The sequence below is a fragment of the Microcebus murinus genome, chromosome 11, assembly GCF_040939455.1.
Source record: "Microcebus murinus isolate Inina chromosome 11, M.murinus_Inina_mat1.0, whole genome shotgun sequence".
In the NCBI taxonomy this organism is placed as follows: Eukaryota; Metazoa; Chordata; class Mammalia; order Primates; family Cheirogaleidae; genus Microcebus; species Microcebus murinus.
In genome coordinates this window covers 60,622,034-60,633,101 of record NC_134114.1, presented here as the reverse complement: position 1 = coordinate 60,633,101, position 11,068 = coordinate 60,622,034, and the positions used below count along the sequence as shown (strand labels likewise).

The following is an 11,068-nucleotide window of genomic DNA, read 5'->3' as shown; positions in this document are numbered from 1 at the left end:
ATGACTTAAAGCTAGTTTTATGGGTAATGCCTGTTCTTACTGATAAGAATTGTAACATCTATAGTATATATAGTATCTTGCTTCTGACTTTTAATAACCCAAAACAGGAGCCCTTAAAAAACACAATTGGGTGCTTTTTAGCTCCATCTGCTCTTTCAAAACTTAATCATAAAATGATGTGATTTTGTTTTAAATCAGACTAGGGCTGTAATAGGTTCCTTATTTTTTGTCTGGCATGAGCTGTTATTAGCTGTGGTCGTTCCCCAGACCATTTTAAAGCCCAGCTTCACTGATTTTATAATTTACATTATGGTACATTTAAATATCCTTTAAAGCCTGTCACTATTTATCCTTTTATATTAAAACCAAACTACAAAAGAGTTAAAGTCTCTAAAAACATGTTAAATAACCTTTCCCTCCCTTTTTGTAAGAAAAGCTTTTTCTGCATTCATTTCCTGAAAGAAGCATTTTGATTGACATGAACAACTTAAAGACCCAAAATATGGTTGACCAGTTTTCTTTTAATTCAATTCTCTATCCTCTGAAATTCCATAACCATTACCTCATTTAACTGCCAGATTTCATGTTTGTCTTACAAATGCATTCTTTGGGGAAATAGTAAAAGTACGTACAGAAAAAGTTCCCGTGGAAACATAATATAAACACTTAGCAAAATGCATATTAGAAAAAATTTAATCATATTATTATTAGTAACAACAAAAAGGTTAATTTTACTTTTTTCCCTCTGAGTATTTCCATGGCTGATGAAATTAACTTAAAAAGAGGTGGGACTGCATTAGGGCCAAACCAAGGGCCTGGGAATGAGGTCTTTCTATGTTGCAACTCAAGCTCTTTGCTAGCAACTCTCTACAATATTATTAAAACATTTCTATAATGTTTTAAAAATGGACTCAGGTTTTAAAAACTAAATAACTGTATTTCATTGTCAGTTATAACAGTTTGCTGTTGCCTTCCTCTAGTCCTGTTGTTCAGTAAAGGGATGGCAATATGTCTCAGAAGAATCTGCCCTACAAAGCCGGAATTTATGTGACTTTGTTTTCAACAAGGGTTTTCAATACTTTTAGAGTCCTGTTTAAAAAGTCTGCTTATAATTAAGTTAATTAATTCGACTACTTGGAATGGAAAACCTCAGACTTCCTTTTGCGTTTGAGTGGCTTTTTCCTCAACTTAACAGCTGATTTCGATCACAACTCAGTGCATCTGATCATCTGTGCCATTTGTTTCAGCCATTCCAAAAAAGGAAATAAGTTTAAAAGCGCAAATATCTACAAAAGGATATATTTAGAATAAATGCTACTGTATTAACGATGACTATTATTAATATAAAGGTAAAAACACAACTCCAAATTATTTTTAAAGTGTCCTTCTAGAAGGTGCATTCGCATGCAGAAGTTATGGTCTTGGAAAACTACCAGTGTTCCTTCAACTTCTTTTACTGAGGAAGCCAACAAAAAAATCAGCATGCATCTTTTCCCACAAAGGTTCCTTTCCACCCTTTGCAGCTGTCTGTCCCACAGATGTTTTACATCACTGTACTTATGGCATTTTTGTCCTATGGACTATCTTCTCTGTGCTTCTGTTATGAGACATGATGCAGATTTTCCTAATAAAATATAAAACCTCTATTAGCAGTATGATAGTCAATTTAACTCATACCCATACTGTCTACATTATAGAGAAATAACTAAGTTTAACTCAGCTTTTCTATATTAAATTTACTATACAGAAATATGTGTAAACATGGGAAGAAGTCACACATAGAGTGAATATTCAATAGGTTGAATCTGGGTCATGGTTGGGGAAAGTGTAATGATTGGAAAGGAAGGGTGGAATTAGACTTCAAACTACCTTTTAAGAGTTTTATGAGCGATTGAATGCTAACAGATTCAAATTCAATAAACAGGAAACATTTTTAAAATACCAATTAGGGAAGAATTCGTCTTGGCACCCATGGTCAGATTAGGAACTAGGGCACAAAAAAAGATAAAGAACTGACCACGGTTTAGAAAGGCAGGCCAATTTTTAAAATGAACAAATGCACGATAGCATAGAAAGTGGTGAGAAACAATTTAGCCATCTCTGGACCACTATTTCCAGTTCCAAACATAATCCGAGAGATGTGAAAAATAATGAAGGATCAAAGCAAGATCCCATCAATGATTAAAGGTTTAGAGATTGAAATTTCAAAACAAGAAAATGCTGTTTCTGTTGGAGGGAGACTGAGGAATAACTAAATAATCATGTACAACAATAGAAATGGCTATTATTTAGATTTTAGTCTCCAATTATAAAGAAAACAAGGGTTCAAACTCTAATGCAATGGACTTACTTAGAAAAATTATCTGACAGTGCTGGTCATAGAATATTAGAATGGGTTTTCTAGGAAACAAGCTCTCTCTCCCTCTCCTAGAGATCTTTAATAACATTAAATTATCAGGCATCTTGAATGGTTTTGATTTGCTTAAATTTGGGGATATAATATGGGGTGATCTTTCAAAGACCTGTATAACTCTCTTTCACAGAACTTTCTTAATTCTGAGGTCAAAGAAAAATAAAAAGTTCACAAATCATTTAATAATCAGGGGAAAATACAAAGGAAAACTTTATTTGACAAAGACATTAATTTACCTGGTTTTAAAATCTATTTGATAAGAATATGGTCTAATTATATTATTATTAGTCATTGTTAATATTTTATTCGGTGACTTTATAAGAAAAAGGGGATTATATTGAAGTAAAATTTGGCAATGTTCATCACCAAGTGGCTTAAAAACACTTTCTACACTTGATAAAAGCACACAAGAAAAACATCTTTCTAAATTCCTCTACTCAGCCAGCCGCCTGTACATCTCTGAAATCATCTTTGGAATTATAGCTGAGGCCACAATTTTTATAAACTTTAACCTACGAAATTTCATCATTACTTGACTATGTGGGAAAGTGGACATCAGTCATTTTGAAAATATTTCAAATTCTTTCAAAATATATATTAAAGGAATCCTTGAAGAATGAATCAGAAATCTGGAGAAGCTACAGGCATTATGTATGGTTTAAGGAAGGCTTTTATGTTATGGCTAAACCTTCTTAACCTTTTGTGTGCTGAATGAATTCTGAATACATTAAGTTCTTAGGTAGGAAAGAAAGAAGAATCTCGTTAGCTTAAGTGGGGGAAAAACAAAATATGAATCCATTATATTTCCAAGTTATATACATTTAAGTGAATTAGAAAGAAAATATAGATCTAAACATTCAAACATTTTTTGGATTGTACATATGTTTTTAATAGGTGGTTATTCTATTTGAATCTAAGTACCTCATTATTTCATACATTCATGTGAATTCTTGAATTAAATAAATAATTTAAAACACATCAGAATGAGTTTTTTAAATAATAGTCTTTGTGGCTATAGACAGGCTTTGATTTATAATAAATTTTACCATCGGAGAGAACAAAAGTGTTACCTGAAAGTTTTCTAGTGCCCGGTTTTATAAAGCACAAGAAAATATAATCAAGTAAGGTAGTCAGGCTGGAAAATTCTACTCCTTCTCTAATGTAACCTCTTTAGCGCTTTCTCCCCTACACATCAATCTGATTTTGCTCCTTAATCACATCAGACACTTAATGTAAAACTGATTTTAGAGCCTGAACTACTTGAAAGTCACTGTTGTGAGAATGTGGCTTAAAAGAGGGCAGGCACATCTGTCTACTTTTAGAGATGAAGTTTTTGTTATTTTTGTTTGTTTTCCTAAAAAGGATTAAGGAAGGCTTTTTTGCATGTTTCAGGACTTGGGAACAAAAGCTGGTATTTTCTATGGTTTTTTTATGGATCGGCCAGCTTGTATGAAGCTAATACACAACACATGGCTTTAACACTCAGAAAGTTGAGCCCAAGGGAGGAGATCCAAGCAGAGGCATCTTAGCTGGGACACAGAAGTATGTGAAATACAACCTTTCCACTGCACTGGCGTCTATTGTGCTGACTACTTAGATATCACAGCTTTGTGTCCTTTTTTGTTAATGAAACATACCTGTGTATTTCAATTTAGAAATCAAGTATGTAACTAACAAGGATATCTTCCACCCATTTTAGTTACATATTGCTATAACAAGATACATAGAAAACTTAGTCAAGATATTCACTATATTTCAATGCAACATGACTCTATCTTCAACACACTCAGGGTCACCCAAAATTCTGGGAGACCTTTGTTTAGCTAGCACAATACACACTCTACAGTGAATACTACAATGAGACTCTAGATTACTTGCTTGTTTGAGCATTCTATAATTATGATACTATATCATGTGACTATTATTGGTAAAACAATTGAAGGACATCTGAAAAATTAAAAGAATTATATCACTAAGGTTGAGAAATGTTATTTAAAACCAATTTTAAGTAGTAAACTTAATTGAAGATAGTCTATGTTATACATTGCAAACAGCATATTGTACTTTGATATGATACTATAGAATTAATCACTGGCAGGCACATATTTCCATTTCTTGAAATAAAATGAGATGAATGGAAATTTTTACAGATAGCATGGTTCACTTTCAAGTACAAATTGAATATGATGACTATCCACGTCAGCTCTAAGTACTCACCTGCAATTAGTCAAATTAAAATTCTCCACTATTTCAAAGAAAGAGTGATACCAACCAAAGATAAAATAAGAAGAAATTAAGGATTTAACTCAGCCACAATTGCCCTCAGTGTTATAGCACAAACAATCGAATTGCATTTAAGGACTGCAATTAATATAAAACAACTAGTCAGAAATACGTTCTGGGCACAACAGGGCACAGTTAAGGCCTTAACCCCATTATTTCCTCATCCCCTCTAAAAATCCATTTGTCAAACTTCATCTTGTTTCCCCCATATCGCTGCTGTTCGGTGAGCTTGCTTTGGAAAATCACTGAACTGTTTCCAATCCATGTACACACTGCCAGACATGGAATCCATTCCAACGGCTAGTTGAACATCAGTGCATGCCTTCGAAGTATTTTTTTTTAATCTGTAATTCTTAAAAAGGTATCAAACACTTACGTTTAAAGCAGTAGGCATCAAATCTGCTATCAGGGGGAGGGAAGCCTGTCTGGTTCTCAAAACGGTACAGGGTTCTCACCCCAAGCAGACCACCTCCACACTGGGCCCTGGCCACAGTCACAGGGTGGCGCACGCTGGCGTCCAACAACCACCCGTAATCACACTGGTCAAAGCCATTCCTCCACGCCGCCTGGAGTTCCCCGACTGTCGCCAGCCTGGCGTCCTGGTTTTCACACTCTTTTTCAGCCTCCTCAAAGGTGAATTTATCAGGAGCAGTGATATGGAACACCTCACCTAGAAAAAGAAGGGGGTGGGGGAAGAGTCGTAGGTTTTACTATTTATTCCTTTTTTGTTTTGGTAAATATAGGCAGGTTGAGGGGGAACGTGTAAGACTTTTTTCATTGCAAGGTAGCAGCTTCTGATACTTTAAAGCAGAAAACATAATGGCTACTTAACTTTGTTAGAATAATTAATACATAATAATAAATAATACACACCAAAAAAAGTTTCAATCTATGTGTTCATATAAAGTGCATGTGTGTATCTGTGTTTGTGTGTGTGTGTGTGTATTACAACAGGCCATAGAACCAGTTATTTGATAATAAAGCTTTACAATAAATTCTTTAAAATGAACACATCTAATCCGGGAAATGAGTTTTCCCCCACAAAGAAGTCTGTGATGTACTTATTAACATTGCACGCTGGAAGGGAGAAGCTGTATTGAACTGCCACCAAGATGATTCATTTTGTTTAGCCTAAAATCAAATAGTGATACTCTGATTCCCCTTCTCATATATCACTACCCACAAAATGGATAAAAAGTCCTATTAAATCAAACAAACAAATAAGAAAACCTCCAGAAGTCTGAAGGCAGGAAGGGGTAGCCGCAGTAAGGAATGCGATTTCCCGCCTCCCTGCCCAGGCACGGGGCTGCCATGATGGCTGTGCAGGTTGTGGTCTGAACAGGAGCTCAGGGCCCAGGTGTAAGGCCCACATCAGTTCCCAGTCAGTGAGCCAAAGAGACCCTTTGGAGGAAGCCTAGTTTTTCTAGTGGCTTTGCCCAGAGAGGATACCTTCTGCAATCAGTCTGCCCAGAGCAGGTACTTTTTTTTCTTACAAGCACACCGTAGATGCTACCAGGGCCTCTAACTAGATTCAAGAGACTTTTATATTTGCAGACTGATTAACAAGGAAAGGCTGGACATTTTACTTAGCTCATCACCAGGTCTAATTATCAGAGGGTATATTTGTTATCATTTAACATGTTACAATAAAATATTCTGGAAATGTTAGAATTGGTGAAATTGGAATTTTACTTCAATAACTAACAAAAATTTGGTAAAATAAATTCAATTTAAATTAAATTATGCTTTTCACATCAAGTGGCTAAAAGACAGAGGCAGAATTAGAGAATACTTAAGAGATGTAGCAGGCAGGAGGAGGAATAAAAAATGAGTTAGAGAAGAAGCTAAACTATCGACAGCCCATCATTGTAGCAGCTGTAGACCCTGTTTGCATCTCACTGAGACCGATCTCTGAATCTATGATATATTAGACAACTGGACGCAAAGAGCTCTCATGATTTCAATCTTCACCTGATTAAATCCAGATGTAACAAGCAATTATTTAAAATGAATAGCACCATTTACTCTCTCTGAGCATATGATGGCTTTATAAAACAAGAGGAAACTGGGCCAAATTTTCATAAGAGCTATTTGAAGAAGACAAAGAAAAATTACTTTTACCTGATTGAAAGAAGTGGTATAGGTGAGAACAGATTTTTATCCTTAATCACCCAGTCTGGCAAATGACAGTAATCTCAAATCAAAAAACGCACTATAAGAACAAGTTCCCCCTGCCTACCTTTCTAATAAATTTTTCTAATAAATAAAGTCTCCCTTTCTAATAAATTTCAAAAGCATAAGGGTCACAGTACCAGTTACATAGTATGTATTTAATTATATTTATTAAATGAATGGCATTTCAAGTTCTTGTTAAGAAACGAAGTACTCTTTTTCTTCCATCCTTCCCAAGCAGCATGTTAAATAAAGCTAACTCTACTGCAAAGCTTTGGATAGCCACTGCCTGCAACAGGCGTTGCATCTCACCTATAGACTTGGCTCAAAGCAATGTGGGGAAAGGCAGGTGGAGAAACCACATCACCCTGAGCACTGGCACTCACCTCAGGATCACACTGGCCTCAGGCCTGAAACAGGTGCAGGAGTAAAGAGGGCAACGTGCCAGTACCTTTCCCTCAAAGTAGAACACTTGGGCTTGTTATTACAGCTGGAACCTCAGTTTTGTTGCCTTAGTTTCCTGCATTTCCTGAGATACTTCTAGTTGGGGCAAAACTACTGTTCCTCTTCAGTAACAAGTGTGATCAGCCAACCACAGCAGGGCAAAGAAATATAATTGATCGGGTAAAACTCCACTTCTCCAAGCAGCACTGTTAGTTTCTATGTTGGAGGACATCAACTGCCCCAAATAAGATCTCATAGCCAAAGGGCTAATGAGGAAAACTGACAGCATGGTTTCATGGGTTACTGGCTTCCCAGTTACAAACAGCAAACATGTTTGTCATATTCAAAGAAAGAAAGGTTTCTGTAGGTGCTGGCAAGTTAAAAAGAGAATCCCCTTATTATTATTAAATCAATTCAAACCTACTCATAGAACTTTTCATGTAGAAACTCTTGTTAAATTTGACTTTATATCAACTATTTGATTCATTTATTTGGAGTATAAAGTTTCATTAATATGTTTCATACCCATAGAATGATTTTACTGCTTTGATTAAATTCTGTCATCCCCAAGCCCACTTATTTTCCATTTCATTTATATGTAGGAACTTTCCAAACATTGCAAATAAAAATGTTAAAAAACATATTGAAAGAGACATTACCATTGGTTTCTTGTAACTCAGATGGAAAAAAGAAAGATTTAATAAAAATCAATTGAGTTTACTTAAAGGTGAGTATTGAAAGAATTCATCTATTAAGATGATGTGTAGTCAGTCATCATATGTGGCATAATTATTGTTTTACTTCAGAATAACAAGCAAAAGAAAAGAAAAAACATTTACTTTAATTCTGTTCCAAGACATAATGACCTAAGCCTTCCTAAATCATAATTATTTACTATGAACATTATCTTGCTCACCTCAAAAACCTAACATAGTGAAGCATCTATACTCTAGAACTATCTTAGTATGTCTTTAATCTCTTATAAGTAACATCCAATCTATACCAAATGTGATAAGTTAAATATCCAAACTTCTGTCCTGTCTTCATGTCAACCCCCTATTAGAAAAGCCAGGACATCTGTATGTGGATTTGTTTGATGGAATAATTTTGAAAACATTGCTCTAAAGACGTGTGTTTCAATCAAGAAGATGAATCTCAATTGATTTACAACAAACATCACATAGTATTAAGTTTCTGGTATGTGTCAACCTGCTCAAGATACAAGCAGAGTGAGTGGGCCAGGTAACCAGACAGAATCAAAGCAGGAAGAGTCCAAAGTAAAGTACATAAGAAACCAATTGCCTCCCCGTGTTGTGTCAAAGACTGCAAGTGGGCAAAATGGGGACAGGCCAGACCAGGGAACTCCGATGAAGTGTCTAAGGCAGCAATTTTAAGTTGAACATGGAAAGAGTTCATTTCTTATTAATAAAAATAAGCTCATTTTGCAAAAAGTAAGCCAAGGTACAGTGGATTAAAGCTGCAGGCTTTCTCATCAATAATAATTTCCGGGAGTTTTTCAAACCCATATCCTACAGAAAAAAATGCACATTTTAGGCTAAACACTGACTGCTCTTACAGTGAAAAAAGCAGTCAAGATGTTAACATTTTCAATGTTCCTATTGATCTACTTTCAATTTTTAAATCTGTAGTCAGGAATTTTTTTACAAGTCAAACAATATGTTTTAAACCATAGCACAGTGGCATGAAATTGGATAGAAATTAAGTCTGGGCCAGTAACAGTAATGTAAATCCAGGCTTGGTCCAAAAGTGAATGGTTATATAGACAAAGATAAAATGCAAAACCTAATGATAACCCAAAAGAACAGACAAAGGGGAAAGCCATTGATCACAGCAAACATGGGAAATCAAGCAAAGCACCTGGGTATATTCGCTTAGTTCCTCTCTCTCAATATGCTTGAATTGGCCCAGCTGTGTAAAATCCTAGCCTGAGGGTTTCTTTTAGACACCTTTTTGTCTATGATGGGAATAGTAAAACTTCCTTCTGAGTTAGCACCATTTTGAGTTAGAGGGGGGATGCACAGCCTCTGTGAGAGAAAATGCCTATTTTATTAGCATAAGACAAGGTTGTGTTCTGTCCCTACTCCTGGATACTTGGACCTGAACAATTTCATGTATTTTTAGATTTACTGGATAGTTGCCCTCCTGGGAAACAAGCATCTGTTTTATAATTTGACAAAAAGTCTACTATCGAGTTCCAGGAGTAGTCTCATCAAAGACTACATTGATAGGACACTTATCAAAGTTGTAACTAGAACACAGATTTGGAACATGTTTCAAAATGTTATCTACCTATGAAAGAATATTTCATTCTTCTCTAATTAAAGACAGCAAATAAAATGTCAGGAAATATACAAAACATCTTTTCTATGTGCAAAATGATGCATTGTTTAAGATGTCAAGTTGTTACAAGAATTCATGTGGTGTATACATATACATTCAGATTTGTATACACATAAAATATAATGCAGAACACAGAATTTCATACACAGGATAATTTGCACATTTATATGAAAACATATATGTAAATATCTAAAGCCATATTTTTCCAAAATTTCATGCTAAATGCTTGTGACTTTGAATTATTAATGTCGTTTCAACTTTCCAGGGATGCCCTAGAAGAAACTGGAAGACAGACACTGTTGGTAACACTCTACAAACTAAATTTGTCTTAATCATGACAATTAGCATCAGAAATATTATGGGAAAAAATACTTTAATTTGACCATTAGCTGCTACAAGACTCCCTGGAAAATGGACCATGCCTATCCTTTTTCCATACTTCTGATTGCTAAATAGAAAAGCTGCTTCTTGGCAGACTAAAACATGACACATACTGAAATGGCAAGCAACGACGAAAACAATTCAAAACGTTAAAAATGACCCACAGTGTTCATAAAAGCTAGAGTTTATACCCAGGAGTCACTCAGCAAAATTATTAAAGAGGTTGAGCCTGGAGCAAAGCTAGGATAGGATGTTTCTCTCCCACTGACAATTCTTTTCAATCACCAAGGTAAAAGGAGGAATTGATCATAGATAATTACACAGTTCTATTCTAGACTGTAGCTGATGGGATGCTCTCATGGTAGTCAAAGCTGAGATTCTCATCATGCTTGTTTAGCCGAGTTTATTTTCTAGGTGGTGTGATAAATGTTTATGTTTCTTCTGTTCATTTTTGCTCACAATCCTACTACACTGAACTGTTTGGTCTGAAATCAGTTCTTATAAACTAATTGTGATTTACTTTGTCCATTTGGGAACAGAACTTCCTGTTGTTTTTTATGTTCACTATGAAAGTTAAAGATTTGTAAATATTTTTACAATTCCTTGCTATTCGGGTCAAATGGTATGTAAGTAATAAATGTATGTGAGAGTAAATGGGATGAGTAAGTTGGAAGCAGTTACATGAAATGAGCTTCTAAATGCACTTCCAGAATATATCAAGTATCAAGGTGATAAAAACAATTCAACATAATTATAAGCTTTAAAGTGTTGGACTTTTAAGTTTTTTCAAAGAAGGTTTCTTCTCTCTCTCTCTCTCTCTCTCTCTCTCTCTCTCTCTCTCTCTCTCTCTCTCTCTCTCTCTCTCATACTTTCCTATATCTATATACACAAGATCAAAGCAATGAAGACTAATGCTTATTATACACTGGATCATGAAATTCATCAGCTATACATATTTGGTTAACAGCTTACATATATTTCTATATAACCTTTTGAGGGCCAATATTTGCAGAT

The 11,068-nt window shown here is 35.1% G+C and overlaps 1 protein-coding gene across 4 annotated transcripts in view; it reads right to left on the bottom strand.

Annotated features, from left to right (window-relative positions):
- VCAN (versican) overlaps positions 1-11,068 on the bottom strand; it is a 104,821-nt gene that overhangs the window by 62,437 nt on the left and 31,316 nt on the right. For all 4 annotated transcript variants that reach the window (XM_076008155.1, XM_012784382.2, XM_012784383.2 and 1 more), the window contains one exon: positions 5,073-5,366. In XM_076008155.1, coding sequence (XP_075864270.1) covers positions 5,073-5,366 — 294 coding nt within the window. The remainder of the gene's footprint in view (positions 1-5,072; positions 5,367-11,068) is intronic.